Source organism: Mauremys mutica, chromosome 16, assembly GCF_020497125.1.
Source record: "Mauremys mutica isolate MM-2020 ecotype Southern chromosome 16, ASM2049712v1, whole genome shotgun sequence".
Classification (NCBI taxonomy): Eukaryota; Metazoa; Chordata; order Testudines; family Geoemydidae; genus Mauremys; species Mauremys mutica.
In genome coordinates, this window is record NC_059087.1 from 5,505,547 (window position 1) to 5,524,719 (window position 19,173).

Below are 19,173 nucleotides of genomic sequence, written 5' to 3' on the forward strand. Positions count from 1 at the left end.
GCTCCTCTTACAGAAGGAAATATAGTTTACTCCAAAGGAATGTATTCAGCTGTCTTAATTTTTAATTGAGCCAAAGATATTAACATTGAAACAAACAAGCAATAGACCCTGTACAAGGAAATTGGTAACATAATCATGTTGAACCCTACAACTGGTCTGTAGCTACTCCAGTAATGGTGCATTACTGATATTCACAGCTTCCAAGAAAGTTAGGGAGATGGAACAATAGCTCTGGTTCCAAGGGCCAATTTTATGTAGCTATTTTCTAATTACTGCACAGTTGAGGAGAACTGCAGGTGAACCTGAAACCTTCACATTGATCTAGAACTAATATTTTCGTATCTCAAGGCTTCTGAGAGTTGCCTCCAAATGTAAGAAATGGAATAGTCATTGCTCAGAGGCCTGTGTAATTAACCCAGGGTGTGGTGGTTTCAAAGAACCCACTTCTTAGAGTGTATGTATTGCCAGGTAAATCTGAATTCTGGTATCAGAGGATTAGTGTAGCACATGTGTAACATTAAACCTCTGCAAGAAAAGAGAACGCAAGATTTAACCAATATAAATGACAGATAATTTGTTCCCCATCAGAATTCCTTGTAACTACTTTCGTTATTTACACAGATAAGGTCACGAGCTAAAATAGAGAAAATCCGAGCCAGTTTATTTAACAGTAGTGATCTGATTGGTTTGTCAAGTCTGGACGGTGAAGATGAATTAATGGAAATGTCAACTGAGGAGATTTTAACTGTATCTACTGTAAATCAGAGTTTATTTGATACGCAAGGGAGCCCAGTCCTAGAAGACTATTTTAATGATAAATCGATAAAAGGTGTGTATCTTTCATATTGGTAAATACCTTGTTTCCATGTTTTATGCAGTGGTCACATTCTTCTCACTTATGCTGGTGTAAATCCAGAATAATTCATTGACAGACTGACTGACAATGGAAAAAATTGTTCTCATATAAATTACTTGCCAATAGATTAGCGGGAGGGGATTTGTGACAATTAGCACATTCAACAATCGCTAAAGCTGGTCAGATACTAAATAAAATATTATTCATGATTAACTTATTTAATAGCTGACAGGAAAAAAAATTGTGATTTTAACCCATTTGCAAATATTATTAGACCAAACTATTCCTTGACTTGAACGGAGTTACGCTGGGGCAAATCCAGAGTAACTGAGCAGAATTTTACCCATAGTCTTCGACTTACATCAATCAATGGTTAATTTTATTCTAACAATGTGATCAAAACCTCTTGAATCAAATCATAGAAAGTTATAGAAAATTATATCAGTTGGATGGGGCCTAAATTCTAAATGAAGGGGAGAAAAGATTAATCGGGGGATGGAGGCAGGGGGGAATTGGCCTCAGAGAACAATTAATTCAATTATTGACATAAACACTATTGTCATAAACAATTATTGACATAAACACTATCTATGCAAATTGTGATGTGCACCCGGGGATCTGCTGGATAACTAAATCAATTGTTGATGTCGCTCAAAATTACACTAATGTAGTGGATCAAAATAAATGGAAGGCACAGTCTGCAGCACCATAAATTGAACTTTTAAAAATGTCATGACTGCTTTGTGTACTGTTTTCTAAATTATTTGCTGTCTAGTATTTTAGAGCACAAGTTTTTTTTAATAATATAGTGAATGAATAGAAACACATCTTCCCAGTGTCTTGACTCTAAACTCTCTTTTTATGTTGGATTTGTATTGTATTGCAATTTTTTGTATTAGGTGAGAAATTGGTCCCAGGTGCTCGAGAAGTCCTCTCAGAAATATTTAAGAGCTGTGTTCACTCTGAACAAACGCTGAGCCTAACTCCAGCGAAACCCATTAAAGTTGCTGATATTTATCTGAGCAAAGAGCAAATAAATTCCCAGACTCCTGGAAACCTTCTCCATGTCTTCTTCACAAATGTCCGCCCACCAAAGAAGGTGCTGGAGGACCAACTCACTCAGGTAGCTGTGTGTAAAACGCCTCTTTAATTACTCTCCTGGTGTAATTTGAAAATATTGGCTAATCATTCATTTCTATTTTGGAAGATTTTAAGGAAATACGGTGTCCCCAAGCCTAAGTTTGACAAGAGCAAGTATAACAAGGCAGGCAAAGAGCAACATCCAGTGAAAGTTGTGAGCTCCAAACGTCCGGTTACTAAACCACCTGCAAAGGAAAAGTCTGTGCTCAATAGTGTCAGGTTAGTGCCTTGAACTTTTCTGCAGTCCTAAAACAGCTGACTTTTCTGCACAGAACTAGCTTTTCCTTTTTGGTGTTCTGACATACTGGTGTGCAGAAGATGATTTTAAAAGAAAATATAAAAAATCAAGAGGTGACCTAAAATAACTCATGGCTTTGAGGGCATAAATCATTTATTACGTTAAACAATATTTCATATTTTAGACTGATACCACACTCGGTCATTTAAGGAAATGTCCAGTCTAACCAAAAAAATGTTTCTGTCCCACAGCAGAACAGCTTTAAGTGAGAAAAAACCTACTGTAAAGCCAAAATCTCCAGAGAAGGGCAAACCTGATGAGAAGGACCCAGAGAAGTCTCCTACAAAGAAACAAGAAGGTAAGGGCTATGTAGAAATTCTTCTCATTCCTTTATCTCTGAAAACAAGCTATCTATCAAAGGCTAAAGATTTCAAACATGTCAATTGGCCAGGTATTTCTAGACTAAAAATGAAAGACCACTTGTCTTTTTTTTAAATGAGGTTAATTTACATGTTGTCTAAAAGATTAAACTAATGGCAAATGTTGGTCCAGTTTCCACTCTCACTTGTATCAGTGTGAATCTGGAGTCCGTGGGGTAAATGAGGGCAGAACTTGACACGTGATGATTATTATAGCGCCAGCGGCGTACTAAGCACTTGGGGCAGGGAACTAGTCTTCCTCTACGTCCAAAGAGCTTCGGGTATAAAGGCAATGTGTAATGGAGACAGAATGTGATTGAACAATGGGACTTGCCCTGTGTGTTCCTCAGTTTTAGTGTGGAATTGGTTTCTTTGTAGTAAGACTTTTGTAATCTATTAAGCTGAAATAAAAGCTTCAGAAATGCTGCGTAACTAGCATGGCAGTCTCGGGTCTGGTACCGCCAGGCAGGGGAATGGAGTGCAAGGCTCTCACTTGATAGTCCACTCCCGGGCCAGCAAGGCTTGAGAATGAGGGTTCATTCTGTGGCTCCACCCTTCGCTTTTGGAAACACATGGTCAGGTTATAGGAAAGCTAGCATAGCGTTCCCTCTCAGGCAGAAATGCTCCTTGATGGAGTCATTGATAAGGGAGAAACGAACACTGGATTAAACCCTAGCAACCCTGATGTTTTCAGATTTTCTTCTGGGAAGGGCTGTCTTGGAGTTGTCCCTTGTGGAGAGGACAAGACCAGTGGGAAGCAGGCAGGTAGCTTGAGTTTCCGCTGTGAGTTGAGGGTAGCCAGACAAAAGCAAACACTCTGGAAATAAGCCTGCCTGATATACATTTTTTTCTGGTAAATTACTAATTGTGTGATACTTACCTTTCTGCTGTCAGTTCCAGAAGAGAAGTATTTGACACTGGATGGATTTCACAGATTTGTTGTTGATCGAGCCAAACAGGACATCCGTAGTGTCTGGAGAGCTATTTTGTCCTGTGGATATGATCTTCATTTTGAAAGGTGCGATACATGTTTTGTAAAAGTGGTATAGAATTCAGTGCTTAATCTGAACGTATTTGGAATGGATCAGTTTTACTACAGGTAGTCTGAAACGTATTAACGTTCAGTACACTTCTGGACATGGCTACAATGCCTCAACCTAGAATTGTTAAATAGTTTCTTAGAATGTTACTTAAGGGATACAAGTTTCTTAGAATATTACTCGATTCATATTCAGCTGCCAGGATGATGTTCCTGGCTCCCACATGCATATGCTAGCTAGGAGGATCACACCTGAATTGTGGAAACCTGGTTTAAACAAAATTAATTCATTTTGTCCCTTTTACTTCCAAAATCCCCAATAAACTGATCTGTCAAAAAGTGCACTGCCAGCTGTTGCCTAAACTGGCCTTCTCTGGCTTTGTGCTACATCGGACCTGCATTCTGTGCATCCTGGTATTGAAACTGCTTCGGTAGATTTCTCCACTTGTTTTGAAGGAGCCAGTACAGAGTAGAATGTTTAGTCATCATGTTACTTTCTTCCCTGTTACCATTTCAAAGCAGAGAAGTCCCTAAAATGGATTGATCCTCTTCCCTGGTATTGAGCTGCAAATTGCCTGCCTGCTATATCCCACTCCCTTGTCTGCTTAAGAGCTCAGAGTAGAGAGTGCCCAGTGCAGTAAGCCTAGTAGGCAGGTGATGAAAGTCAGGCAAGGGGGGATGATAATGATTCGTTCTCCCTCATAGCTGAAGCATTGTAATCTCTAGGCTAAAGGAGTTGTACTTAGGGAAAGGGAGAGACCTAAAACCCCCTGGCTTCATGGTTAATACAGTCCAGGGGAGCATTTGCATGTAGCAGTTCTAATCCCCTTGTTCTTCAGGTGTGCCTGCATTGACACGAGACATGCCCAGAAAGCATCCCGGAAGTGGACTTTGGAAATGGACGTAGCCCTTGTGCAGTACATCAACCGACTCTGCCGCCATCTTGCAATTACCCCAGCACGACTGCACCCACATGAAGTTTACTTGGATCCAGCTGACGCAGCTGATCCCAGAGTCTCTTGTCTGCTGAGTATGCACAAATTGGGGGGTTTCTAGTTATTACTTCATACACTTGTATTCCTCTTCAGTTCGTGGTTATAGATTGCTTATGGATTGAGTGTGAAACACTTAGTGAAGGGCTGTGAATTCAGCACTGAATTGACAGCCCTGGAAACTGAAGTCCTCTGGGTCACCACAGAAAAGGAACAGCATAAGCAATGGCAGTGCAGGCTTCCCCCACACAAAACCCTGTCAGTGTGTCTCTACCCTAGCCTGCGGGGGCTGCCTCTAATGGACATGAGGGTAGTTCGTTCTGCAGGGCCCATGCAGTCTGTGGTCACTAGGTCACTATGCCAGAATGGGTGCTGGTGTGATGAGTTTGGGGGCTCCTGTCCTGTCCTTTACCTCTCTGTTTCTGAACTTTTTCCCCATCTTAGACGTTCCTATTGAAAGTCTACGTCTGCGTTTTGCACTGCTTCAGTCTCTGAACACCATGCTGGAGACCTTCTTCCTACCACTGGTGGAGCTGCGACAGACAGAAATGTACACTAATAGTATTGCTGCGTTATTGCAAGAGGCCAAAGGTCAGTGTCTCTAGGACTGCATGAGTTCTGTGAATGTCTGATGCTTGGGGGAAGTTAGCATGTTCTGGGGATTCTCTAATTGGTACAGATAGGAGAAAATATTAATCCACACTTACCTTGGAAATCGGAGATAGAGAGCTGATCACCATAGTGACAAAAGCTCCTTGACTTTGCTTCTCAACCAGCTAACCCAGTATGCTGACTGAATGGGGTGACTGTCTGAGAACGACGTGAGCACATGAGTAAGGGAGAACCAACCAGGGCAGTGCTATGTTTCAAATGACCTTGCTGAAGTACCCTGAAAACATAATAGAAATTGCTGTAACGAGGAGGCTGCTGTATCTCACTACAAACATAAATATTTAGATTGTAAGGTTGGGGGATGGAGACAGGCTGTTCCGTTTGTGTGCAATACCTAGCACAAGGGACGTTTGTCCTGCTTAGGGATTCCATGTGCTACCGCAATAGAACTGACAATAAGGCTGAAGTGGTATGTTAGTCACAGGAGCATACAATATAGTTAAGGGTTCCAGAACTGGTGAGCCTGCTAACTGCCGCAGAAGTGATAGGCTTACAAAGATAGAAGCCTTCATGAGACTCTCCAATAATCATAAAATGAGTAAAAGATTTAGGCTACCCTAGCCAGATCAGTCATTTCATTTACTCTGGAGAAATAGCTGATGCTGGATCTTTGCTTCTACCCAACCAGAAAAGAGCACTTGCAAACCTAAGGTATGAAAGTTGAGTGTTCACAGTCTCTGTCTGTGCGTAGCGTCTGGATTTGGGATGCCATGCGACACACTTATTTATATCTTCTTGTCATTAGTATCACCCTCAGAGCATGCCAGATTTCAGAAAGCTATTTAGAAATGTGCTTTTCTATCTTACTTGCACAGCTTATGGTTTGGCTGACAGGAAATACTCATCTAATATAAGAAATCTGTTGTACAGAAATATCGTGATAAAGTACTTATTTGACATGTGTCTTCCAATAAATATTAACTCTGAATACAAAAAGTGTCCAAAGGTTTGTTTGGATTGGCCAGCTCTTAGACTGAGGCTTACAGAAGATTAAATCAGTCCCAAAATGTTGTTCATCAGACTATTTCAGGAAATAAAATTACAGAAGGACCAATTGTAGACATAAACATGTATTTCTTTATTTAGGTTTAATCTTTTATGACACAAAGGTGACTGTAATGAATCGAGTGCTGAATGCCACTGTGCAAAGAACAGCAGATCATGCAGCCCCAGAAATCACACTGGATCCATTAGAAATAGTGGGAGGTATGTGCATGATTTATTCTCTCTAAAATTTATTTTCATTTACTGCCTATGATTTCAAATTGGTCTTAAAATAACCAAGCTCACTCGCTTATGAACACAAAATACTCAAAGTAGATTCATTTTTAAAAAATGTTTCTTTTAAATAGGGGAGATCCGTTCTTCAGAAAATTCCTACTTCTGCCAGGCAGCTAGGCAGCTAGCCTGTGTGCCGTCCTCTCAGCTCTGTGTTAAACTAGCCAGTGGTGGTGATCCCACATACGCCTTTAACATTCGCTTCACTGGAGAGGAGGTTCATGGAACAAGTAAGTTACAGTCTGACAGAACAGTAGTGACACGTAGCATTGGGCGTGTTGATCAGAATGTACCCAAAGGAGGCAGGCAGAACTAATGCTAGAGATGACTTGAGCTTGTCGTCTTTACTTGGACCAGCTTCCATAAAAGTTAATGACTGTTTAGACTGAATAAGTAGTACAGGGACAGAACCCGAGTGACGCAACAGCGATGCTCTACTTAAAAGAATGTTTGTTAGGTAAGAACTTTTTATTTTTGTTAAACGACGACTGACTCTGTGATATGTCTCCTTTTCTCCCAACACTTTGTGTTAGATATTTGAGTGCAACTTGGCTGGGACAGTGAGAGTACACTGGTCAGGTTCACTTTTTGTTTTTTTTGATTAACCACATGTTACAATAGCTGAGTTGCAGACACTTCAGGGGAAAGGTTTAAATTAAGCTAATTTTAAAAAAAAAGTTTCCCTTTTTTTGAAGGGGAAAAACAAAAGCCTAAGTTTGGGGTCTAAGCTATCAGATAGTTGTTTGGTTTATCTGAGTAGACCTTTATATTTAATTTATATAATCTGCTATATAGTACAGATTTTTCTTTGGAGACATGAAATGCTAGTCCCTGGTATGCTTTATTCTTATGCTAGAAAGAAATTGGGAAAACATCATATCTGAGGCCAACTAGTTTTCTGAACATACTGACTTTAGGGAGAGGCTTATCTAAATGACTTCATCACTAAACTTTGGCTTAGAGACACTTTCCCCAGTGCTACATACTGTTGGGTGGCATCTCCAAGAGATACTGGTATAAGAGCCAGGAAGAAGTTTCCTGTTTTACTGATTTGTTGCCATCCTCGGGGTATATGCAATTGCAAGGGAGGTTTAAAGAACAAACTATCTGAGAAAAGAAAATCAATTCCTGTTTGCTAGATTGGTGCAGTCTCCATGTACTGATTCTAATGGGTTGTCTTAGGAGGTTAATGACAGGATATAGCATGGGAGATGGAAAAATGGAAATTCTAGTTAAACTTTCCCCACTACTGACTACTCAATTCTATCAAATGGCAGGAAGTTATTGGAGGTGCACAGAAATGTCATTAAAGAGCTGTTTGAAGTATCCCCTCAAAGTATTAGATCCATCTTTTCTTTTTAAGACACACAGTTATGATGACTAACAATACCTGTAAATAGATTGATGTGATGCATACTTAACTTGGTTTGCTTTAAGATTCTAGCAGTATTTCCCCATTGTATTTAACTATATTGTGAGTACACTGCCTTCATGTTCCATCACTATGAAAATATGATGTATCAGAGGGGTAGCTGTGTTAGTCTGTATCCACAAAAACAACAAGGACTGGGGTTTTTACCCACAAAAGCTTATGCTCAAATAAATCTGTTAGTCTTTAAGGTGCCACTGGACTCCTAGTTGTTTTTATGACAATAAATTCCATCTTAATAAGGTTATGAATTCTCCTTGAAGTCTAAGCAGAAGAACAAAGGTATTGCATCTCTCCAGATGCAATACTACGGGCTTGGCTACACTTACAAATTTGCAGCGCTGCAGCAGGGTGTGAAAACACACCCTCTCCAGCGCTGCAAATTGCGGCGCTGCAAAGCGCCAGTGTGGTCAAAGCCCCAGCGCTGGGAGCGCGGCTCCCAGCGCTGTCTGTTATTCCCCACAGGGAGGTGGAGTACGGACAGCGCTGGGAGAGCTCTCTCCCAGCGCTGGCGCTTTGACTACACTTAGCGCTTCAAAGCGCTGCCGCGGCAGCGCTTTGAAGTGCTAAGTGTAGCCACAGCCTACGTCTGTTAGTCTATAAGGTGCCACAGGATTCTTTGCTGCTTCTGCATCTCTCCAGATAACCTTAAATAAACAGCTAGCGGTTGAAGACAAGACCATTACTTGAGAATGCAGTGGAAAGCAATCCACTGAATGTTCTCTTCTGCAGTTAAACAACGGCAGTGCAGACATGCACATGAACAGGTTACGGGTGGCTGCCATCTTCCTCACTCTTGGTTATCCACCTACACACAATGAAACATGTTTCACCTGTAGAAATTGGAGTTACTTGTTGATTTCAGGGAGATAGTACACTGTGGACAAGAAGGCAACAGGAGCGAGGCCAGAGGGAGTGTGTGGTTTGTTAGGCCTGGTCTACACTGGGTGGGGGGGATTGATCTAAGATACGCAACTTCAGCTATGAGAATAGCGTTGCTGAAGTCGACTTATCTTAGATCGAATTAAAATGACTTACTTTGCGTCCTCACAGCGCTGGATTGATGGCTGCAGCTCCCCCATCGACTTTGCTTCCACCTTTCGCACTGCTGGAGTTCAGCAGTCGACGGGAGAGCGATCGGGGATCGATTTATCGCATCTACACTACACGCAATAAATCGATCCCCAATATATCGATTGCTACCCGCCGATCCAGCGGGTAGTGTAGACGTACCCTTAGAGTGAAAGTGTTGCCTCTTTCTTTCAGGTGGTTCGTTTCGTCACTTCCTGTGGCAAGTCTGTAAGGAGTTACAGAGCTCCTCGCTTTCCCTGCTCTTGCTGTGCCCCAGCTCTGCAGTCAATAAGAATAAGGTACGATATCCCCATGGCGAATTCATAGAAAAGTGCTTTCCTCTTACTAAGGACACACTCGCTATCAGCACGCAGTGACTAGGGCAGGATTAGAATGCTCTCAATTGCTGACAACTAGTGGGGGGTTCAAAGTGATGCATGTGGGAGTTAGCCATACAACTCCCATTAATGACTGGAGGGAATGTGTAGGTGAGTTCCCCTGCATGGTGTTTAGAAAATGGCCACAAGAAGTAAGGTGCTTGTCTGTCTGCTACATGCTGTAGTTCTGACCTGAGAACAAAGCTCATCTCCTCCAAAGCACCCTTTAAAGTGTTGGATTTCAAGAGTGTCCCTTGTATTTCTTCATGAGAAGTTATTTATGGGCCAGATTCTGCCACTCTTACTCCACAAGTGTCCGCACTGAAATCAGTAGTGCTACTTGTGGAGTAAGACCCAACTCAGTGTGAGTGAGGGTATTGGAATTTGGCCCCTATTTTGTGTGCTAGACATTTTACAGAAACAAGACAAGACATGGTCCTTGTCCCAGAGAGCTCAGACATTGAGGCATGGTTCCTTCCCTGCAGTGCTGCTGAGGTGGGGCAGAGCAGACTGCATAAACAGAAACACAATCCAGTTCTGTATGCAAACTACCGCAGGGCTGTTTACCATTTTCATGCTTCAGACCTTAAACTATTAAAGCTAATACAAAAAAACTAGGCCAGCATTTCCCAAGCTTTTCAAAGCAGAGCCCCCTTCAACACCCCAATGTGTTGTTAAGGGCCAACATTTATGTATCTTCGGGCCCAAAGCTTTGAGAAACTCTGTTCCAGGCAACTAACGAGGCTTCAACGTGGCTGAAAACCTCTTATCTGCCAATTCTTACTTCCTGAAAATATTCACCTCTGGCGTTTTCTCTAATCATTCAATGTTTGTGTTTGTTTTATTAAGGGGAAGTATATTCTGACACCTAGTCCTATCACCTATGCGGAAGAGCAGTTGCTTCATTTCTTTGGACAGCTGCTGGGCATTGCAGTTAGAGCTGACGTTCCTCTTCCACTGGATCTCTTACCCTCCTTCTGGAAGACCTTAGTAGGAGAACCACTGGATCCAGATGTTGATCTCCAGGAAGCTGACATCCTTACCTACAATTATGTCAAAAAATTTGAAAATGTAATTTTTCCCCTCTTTTCTTCTTTGTCTTCTTTACCCATAGCCCTTGTGCACTGGGCCTTAGCTGCTGATAGCAAACCCTGCCATAATTGTACTGCCTGAGGGCCTGATCCTTCAAACTCCTGTTAAAGGCCAGTACGGCTCCATGTGGGTGCAAAGCTTTGTCATCATGCATGAAACTGCAGGATGAAACCCTGAGTTTTAGTCATTTTACATCCTGCTGGCATGGGAAAGCCGCTCAATCATACGTTGTCATCCCTCCCAGGATGGCCATGCTCTGCTTACAGTGAGACTAGGAACTTTTAACTTTTACAATTTATCTGTAGGTGCCACGATCAACTGTGGTAGGGCTTCCACATTAGGTAGCAACAGGTTTTACTCATTAGCCAGCAATTCAGTAATCTGGAGAAACCTAATGCTGTGAATCAATTACATAATTCAGCTCTTAGCTTCGAAACATTGCAGGCAGTAGGCGATCCCATGCACAAATGTTAGTACGGTGCACAATTGTCAGCAGAACTATAAAACAGTAGTAACTTTAAATGGTCTGTGAAATGCCCTTTAGTTTTTAAATTACTCTTTATAATATTCCCTTAAAAATGTGAAAACTAACATTGCTTTTCCTAATAACTTGGTGTTCTGCTTGGCAAATGTTAATTTCCCATAACCCCACGTTTCTAATAGACATTTTAATTGTCCTTATGCACAGCACAAAGTAGCTGTTAGCACAGTAAAGGAAATGCAGCAGTGGCTGGCACTATCTTTAAAACATTCTGTGAGTCACAGGGATAGTTTTGGGGTTTTTAAAGCATAACCTCTAAGAGAGTCCCCAGCAGATCCTCACAGCTGGAATGCAGCTCAAGTGACATGCTCGTTATCCTTCTTAAATATTTTACTTTATGCAGCATGTGAAATTTCATACCACATTCGTAATCTGTACAGTGCTTGCGCCTCGTACCCACGTGCGCTCACTTACCCGTGGACAGGGTGCCTTTCAGTGCCTGTGCCATGGTCATTGGATGATATAGGCGCCAACTCTTTGGGCACTTCGAGGCTGGAGCACCCATCGAAAAAAAATAGTGGGTGCTCAGCACCCACCAGCAGCCCCACTGATCAGCTCCTCCCCCTCCCTCCCAACATCTCCTGCCTGCTGTGGATCAGCTGTTCACCGGTGTGCGGGAGGGGGCAGACCAACGGCGGGAGGGGGCAGACCAACGGCGGGGTGTGCTCAGGGGAGGGGGCAGCACAGGGTGAAGAGGTGGGGCTTGTGGAAGGCGGGGCCTGTGGCTGGGCAGGGGTCGAGCACCCCTGGGGAAATGAGGAAGCCGGCACCTGCCCTTTTACTCATTATGTTGGCGTGATGGCTGAAGAGATTAACAAGAGCAAGGCACAGTAAAGTGCAAGTTACTAGATATTATCACGTGTCATCCTAGATAAACGATGAGACCGAACTGGAGGCCTTGTGTGCTGAAATTGCATCCCAGCATCTAGCAACAGAGAGCCCTGATTGTCCTAACAAACCGTGCTGCAAGTTCACCTACCTGAGCATGACCGGCGAGGAGGTGGAGCTGTGTCCTAGAGGCAGGCACATTCCCGTAATGTGAGTAACACCATTGTTGGGAGGGTGTTTCATGAGGGTAAATGTGATGGCTTTTCAACCACCAGCTAAATGGTGAAAGCTGGGAATACCGGTACCTTTGACTGGCAGGAGCTGGGAACCTGCAGCATCCCGCTGTGCATCTGTAAATAATGGAGGGCTGAGCAGTACTGCACAGTGACCATTTCCTAGTAGTCATAGCTGCATGTTGTGTGTGTGCAGTCACAGCTATGAAAGCAAGGAAATGGGATTGCAGCTTGTAATGGGGAGTAAGACTTTTCTTCTGACTCATTTCTTTCTGAATCCCTTATGTCAGCTGGGAAAATAAGGACATATATGCAACAGCAATCCGGAATCTGAGGCTGCATGAACTGCAGAATCCTGACTGCATGACAGCTGTGCGTGCTGGCCTGGGGTCGATTATACCCCTGCAGCTTCTAACAACACTGACTCCTCTAGAAATGGAGCTAAGGACATGTGGGCTACCTTACATTAACCTGGAGTTCCTGAAGGTACGTTGGGCTGAGGTCCCTTTGGAACGTACATGTCTAAAGTTAAGGTAACGAACTGGTAAGCACCTTCTGGCACAGTTGCTTCTGTTTCAACAAAAACTACAATTCTGTTTTTCAGGCAGGGCTTAAATTTGTTTAAAATCAATATTTAAATTATCAAACTCTAAAAATGTCCACGTCACCAAACTCTATTCAATATCTGCCTCTTTGGCTAAGATTACATTAGCTATTTAAAATTCCATCACGGGATATAGCAGGATAATTTCTGCAAATGTACTTTCTCAGAATTAGTTGGCATTGGTCTTTAAGTACATTAATGTTATGTTATAGGCAATGCACCACAAAGAGGGGTTGTTTTTTTGGCTTACATTATCAAACACCTTTAATTCGTTGTATTAAAATATTGTGCGATCTCTTCAGATGTGTTTGCCTTGCAACAGCAGCAGCCTTGAGCTGGTATAGAACAGTGCACAAAAACACAGCATGGAAGCGGTTTAGAAAGGGTCTGTGTAAAGGTCAGTCTGTTATAGAAGCAGTTGGGATAGAATGGTACAAAATTCCAGGCACATCTCACTGTACACAGTGCAACAGTTTGAGTGAATCGATTTCTAGTGGAACTTGTACTGGTAAAACTGATTGGTTAGGATACCCTGCTGTGTTTGATTTCCATTATCGCTGCTGCTTTAAAATAAAAGTGATGGAAGATGTGAAAAGGAGAGTAATACACATCATGTTCTTCATCTGTATCTAATTTCACTGTCCTGTCCCCTTCCCTCTGGTAGGCACACACCATGTACCAGGTGGGGCTGATGGAAACAGACCAACATATTGAATTTTTCTGGGGTGCATTAGAAATGTTTACTCAGGAAGAACTCTGCAAATTCATCAAGTTTGCCTGCAACCAGGAACGAATCCCCTTTACATGTCCATGTAAAGATGGAGGGCCAGACACTGCACATGTCCCACCTTATCCCATGAAAATTGCACCCCCAGATGGAGCTGCAGGTATGTTGTTTACTGTACATTTGTATAAATAAAATCAGCCTCTCGTACCTTGTGACCTTTTTTAGATTTGAAATCCTTACTGCCTTTTAAAACATTCTTTGGCTGACAGATTCAGGGCTTGTCTGCACAGTGGAGTAAAGTGCACTAACGTGATATGGAGTGCTGTTTAACTTAGTGCACGGACCAGTTAGCACACACGTTAGTGTATTTTAGAAATCACACCCCCAGCGTGTGCATTACCCCACTGTGTAGACAAGGGTGCAGAAGAAAGCACATTGCAGTTAGGAAATGGTTGTAACTATGACAAGAGAGATAATGTGGCTGTTTTTAAGCCATGCCCTAATAAGATGCTTCAAGCAAAAATAAATCTTCTGAAGACTCCAAATACCTGCCCTTTGGCCATGTACGCAGGGGCAGGGAATGTGGTGGAATTTCGTGATGTGGCTCCTTTAGAGCAGAATATCTTTTCAAGTGACGATACTGTAGCCAAGTGTCGGCCCTACCAAACTTAACAGTATAAATTCCATTGGGCTTTTTGGTGGGTCTCCTGAACCTAGAATTTACAGGATTCCATTACTTTGATACATGTCAATATCAACAGTGTGAAAATTACATTCTTGGAAAAGAAACTTAACTAGATCTTCAAAGTGCAGAGCCTGTTAACAAGTCTTTCATGTGGTTCCTTTACAGGTTCCCCAGATTCTCGGTACATCCGTGTTGAAACATGTATGTTCATGATAAAGCTTCCTCAATATTCCTCTCTGGATATAATGCTCGAAAAGCTCCGGTATGCTGTTCACTACAGAGAGGATCCACTTAGTGGCTGAGTTGGGCAAGACCAAGACTAGGGATGCTTTTGGGAGACTCATTTCATGAGTCCGCTCTGTTGGAAACCCTGTGATTCACCTGAAAATACCTCCAGTGACAGTACATGAAGAATTGGAGACTAATTTATTTTCTGAACTTTTGTTCCCATTACAGTAATTACTGGAAGACTTACATTTTGTATTTGTAGATTTTGTGGTGGACTGGTTATTTTGCTGCCTTGTTTGTGGAATATTTGTAGGATAGTTTAGTACAGACTGGTTTGATGTGTATAATTTAATTTTAAAAGACCTTTGAACATGTACATTTCTAATTTTGTAATTTAAAATTGTGTTGCCCATGCAAACACAGCAAACTTGGCTATTCTGAGGTTGAGAGCTCAGATCTAAATGATTAGAGCTCATTCTCCCTCTAAAACATTTCTGAGTACAAAAATAGAATTATTTTTTTTTAAATCACAACATCCCTCTCATATGAAAGCTGAGAGTTCATTTTCTGTACTCGATACACTGAACTTCCAGCACGCGCGCACACACACAGGTTTTGTAACAGAAAATAGGCTTCCCAATTACAGGTGTTTACATATCCTGAAATGTTCTTGATTAACTAGTTAAATACAAATCAGACACACTGGTAACTGCCACAGTAAATTTCAATGTTTTATTTTCAAACTTTCCTCTTCAGAGTTGGATAACTCTGAAAAACCCAGAACAGGGAAGAATATGATAGTTAGGTCCTAATCGGGCCATTCCTGGATTGATACTGAACCTACTAACAAAAATTTCTTCACTGATCTTTGATTTTTAAATACTGGAAGAAAGAATGGATTCTCTCTATGGTGTATAAAATACCACATTCCATGTTCAAAATATTAACCAGTAAGTGATTAAAGCACCTGTGATTTGGTTTTTGTACTCAAAAATGATGTATCTAAAAGGAAGCAAATTATCCTAAAAATGTGACACCTAGAAGAGGGATAAAGACATACGGTTGCTGAATTGAAGATGTAGCTTCTATTTTATATAGAAAGATAATGGTGTAATATGGGGAGGTGACAGTTCTGTATGTTATGGAATGTGTTCTGCAGCGGTAAAACACGCCACATCTAGCTTCCTTCAGTAATGCAAACAAGTGTTGCCCTTTATTGGGTGTATTTAAAGTGAGGCATCACTTCATAAACCATTTAGAACTGAACTCGTATGAAAAACCTATTTGTGCTCAAGAACCGAAGAGAACACTGAAATTACTGCTGTACTTCTTGGCTCAGTACTATATGTAAGTTAAGTGCCAGTACTGAGCTACAGATTAGTCATTTTCCTGCTGGTGCACATCTAACCACATAAGGTCTATGACTGTGTGTGTGACTGTACTTTAAGGTTGGTATTACGTGTCTCTTTAGAAGACAGACATACACTAATTGTTTGGCTTATCAGTTGTAATGGGAATTGAAAAGCTGTATTTTTTGTATATTACTGTGAATATTGGGAATTATGATGTGTGATATGTTTGGAGAGCTGGATGTGTGAGAACAGAGAAAGGCACTAAGTGTGTGTGTGTGTGTTGTTCTGAGACTGAATGGAAAGGGGTGTGTGTGTAACAGCTGTAGTAGTAGTTGGCATACAATGGCTCCAAATCCTGTTAGGAGAACTGTCACCATTCTATAGCATTCCCCTCCCCCTCGCCTCTGAGAAACACGTAGGAATAATATATACTCTTGAATCTTGTCCACTTTCTGGTAGAAGCATAGATGTAGATGAAATATCATTCCAAGTAAGGCAAACGTGTAAAGTTTACCAAGACCAGAGGAAAACTAAGCACAATATGTTGCTTGAAATGCTTTATTCCCATCCAAAAAGTGCATTCTCAAACAGATGCTGAGCAAGGGGAACATGAACAATGTCATCTGAGTTTCAGAGCAGAACGACTTTTGCTGACAATTAAATGCTTTGGTTTTCTTTCTGGGGTTTGAATAGCATTTTTGTACTGTTTAAGTATCTCCTTTCAAACCCCTAACAACTTGAGTGGACTCAAAATTCAGTCAAATACCTCACTGGTAGGGGTTTGAGGACTTTGGTATGCCAATCCTTTCCTATGATATGATTACAGCTGTGAGTAAGATAACTGCTGCTAATGTTTCTGCTTCTCCTTCCAGAAAGCACATGTGAGTAAAGCATATCCACATCTTGGCCCTGAAATGTGTGCTGTAAAGTTACTTGATATATATTATTTATTATAGTTATTTATGGTTGCATTTAACAAACTTTTAGTCAATGCTGTTTACACCCTGCTGTGTAAATGAAGCTTCTTACTACAGGCAAAGTGTGTCAACAATAAATAACCTTCATCTACTTCTGACTGATTTGAAGAATGGTGTGATCCCTTGGTAGGAAGAACAGGTTAAAGGAATGAAATGCTGTTGTGGCTTCGGTGACAATGACCTTGAACTAAAGCTTTTCTAATCGTGGTTAGTTCCTTGTGCTCACAGTGAACCTGGCAGTCCCTGGAGTAAGCCTGTCTTTCTAAGCACACCTTAGTTTGTGATTTTTTTTTTATTTTACTTGGATACTCATTCAGAATGTAAAAATATCCAGAGCAGTGGAAACTGTCAGGTGTTTATTCTAGTACCTGCAAGGAGTCCATCTTGGTACCATACACAGCCTTAACGAGGCTCCACAGCCATCTTTAGCTGTATTTTGTGTCCTTATTACTTGAGGCTGGACATAGAAAACCTGACCTTGAAGTTGCGTCTTCAGAGAGAATTAAAACTACTAGAAATTCTTCTTTAAACCCTACTTCTATGGGTTAATATTCTTTATATTTCTTTCCAGCAGAGGTGTAAGTATTTTTTACAACAGGGAAAGTCAAGTCCAGACCCTAGTAGTGTTTCTCTTGAAGAGGAAGAATGCAGTACAGCTCCTGTAGAGAAAACCCATGTGGCAGCTCAGCACTTTTAGTTAATTTATTCCAAGTTTTCACCCTACCATTTCCCCATGACTAAGGTATTCAATTAGACCTCATCTAGAGAATGAGAGATGTAGCCATAGTATTCTGCCCCAGAAACTACCATTGCCAGGTTGATTGCCACTTGTTTAATACCTTTCATTGGCTTCTCTTGTATTTAATAAATGCTTACTTTGGGTGGAAGCATCCTGACAGTGTCTTTATTTCTAAACTTAGATCTTAGTTCTCTGCTTCTTCTGGCTTTAGTTACATTGTGTGCTGCTGGCAGAAGCAACTTACGTAATACCAAGGATGTTATGTGACTTTTCTAAGGAAAACCTTTGACAGTGCTACCTCCCTGACACTGACTGAGCCCTCCTTATCAGTACCATCTGCCACTGTAACCCAGGCATAACACTGAATGGCACCAGTACAGACTTGTCCCCAGGACAAGTTTCTGCCTGGCAAGCCCTTGTGTGACTGCAGAATAACATCCTGTGTGGACAATGGTGCCTTGCAGTGAAAGTCCTGCAGCAACAGCTGCCGTAAGGGATGGTACTGAGTGACAAGCAGCTTGTCTGCTGTTCATTCCACTCAGAAGTTTGGCTGTAAAGCAGTTACAGCGGGGGCTTGTCTACACAGCAGTGTTTGGCACCAGTTCCCATTCCATTGCTAAAATACAACTGCTCTAAGAAAGCAGCTTCCCTGCAAACATTGAAACCTGTGGCTACTTTTACTATTTACAACTTGTATTGTTCATCCATTAATTCCTAATCTGAGATGTGCCTATAAAAAACTAGTTTACATTTTAGAACCCTTATCTTAGGGTTTAGATTAAGAACTGGGGAAAGGGGAGCCTATACAGGAAAGATGGGCTCCACCTAAACCAAAATGGAACCAGATTGCTGGCACTTAAAAGGTTATTGAACATTTTTTAAACTAAGGGCTGGGGGAAAGCTGACAGGAGAGGCTCTATTAATGGAGATTCTCTATGCCCTAGTAAGGAGGAGAGGATGGAAGATATTTCATAAAACTGGAAGGAACCTTGAGAGGTCATCTAGTCCAGTCCCCTGCACTCATGGCAGGATTAACTATCTAGAGCATTCCTGACATGTGCTTGGAGATTTTTTTAAGAGCAGGTTAGACAGTGATTGAGATTCCACAACCTCCCTAGGTAATTTATTCCAGTGCTTAACCACCTGGACAGTTAATTTTCCTTGCTGCAATTTAAGCCCATTGCTGCTTGTCCTATCCTCAGAGGTTAAGAAAAACAATTTTCCTTTCTCCTCCTTGTAACAACTTCTACATACTTGAAAACTTATCTCCCCTCTGTCTTCTTTTCCAGACTAAACAAACCCAGTTTTTTCAATCTTCCCTCAGAGGTCATGTTTTCTAGCCTTTAATCATTTTTGTTGCTCTTCTCTGCACTTTCTCCATATCTTCCTGAAATGTGGTGCCCAGAACTGGACAATACTCCAGTTGAGGCCTAATCACTGCAGAAGAATTACTACTTATGTCTTGCTTACAACACTCCTACTAATACATCCCAGAAGGAGGTTTGCTTTTATTTTGCAACAGTGTTACATTGTTGACTCAGTTAGCTTGTGGTCCACTATGACCCCCAGATCCTTTTCCAGTCACAGTACTCCTTCCTAGGCAGATTTCATGGGTGCAACGTCCTTCCTAAATGGAGCACTTTGCATTTGTTCTTT

General features: G+C 41.6%; 1 protein-coding gene and 1 long non-coding RNA gene across 2 annotated transcripts in view; one reads left to right on the top strand and one right to left on the bottom strand.

The window, feature by feature from the left end:
- The window catches only part of HECTD4 (HECT domain E3 ubiquitin protein ligase 4), a 108,375-nt gene extending 90,714 nt beyond the window's left edge, over positions 1-17,661 (top strand). Inside the window, exons 62-76 of the mRNA XM_044989845.1 lie at positions 622-829; positions 1,756-1,979; positions 2,064-2,215; positions 2,486-2,592; positions 3,548-3,671; positions 4,532-4,722; positions 5,129-5,275; positions 6,443-6,562; positions 6,709-6,864; positions 9,330-9,433; positions 10,361-10,582; positions 12,016-12,182; positions 12,496-12,691; positions 13,474-13,696; positions 14,387-17,661. Coding sequence (XP_044845780.1) covers positions 622-829; positions 1,756-1,979; positions 2,064-2,215; positions 2,486-2,592; positions 3,548-3,671; positions 4,532-4,722; positions 5,129-5,275; positions 6,443-6,562; positions 6,709-6,864; positions 9,330-9,433; positions 10,361-10,582; positions 12,016-12,182; positions 12,496-12,691; positions 13,474-13,696; positions 14,387-14,523 — 2,478 coding nt within the window. The 3' untranslated portion in view covers positions 14,524-17,661. The remainder of the gene's footprint in view (positions 1-621; positions 830-1,755; positions 1,980-2,063; positions 2,216-2,485; positions 2,593-3,547; positions 3,672-4,531; positions 4,723-5,128; positions 5,276-6,442; positions 6,563-6,708; positions 6,865-9,329; positions 9,434-10,360; positions 10,583-12,015; positions 12,183-12,495; positions 12,692-13,473; positions 13,697-14,386) is intronic.
- On the bottom strand, positions 2,456-5,643 carry LOC123350925. The gene is made up of 3 exons (XR_006573879.1): positions 5,392-5,643; positions 3,534-3,644; positions 2,456-2,574 (listed from the first exon to the last, which is right to left on the bottom strand). It is a non-coding gene; the product is annotated as an uncharacterized LOC123350925 (long non-coding RNA).
- Positions 17,662-19,173: the final 1,512 nt, after the last annotated feature.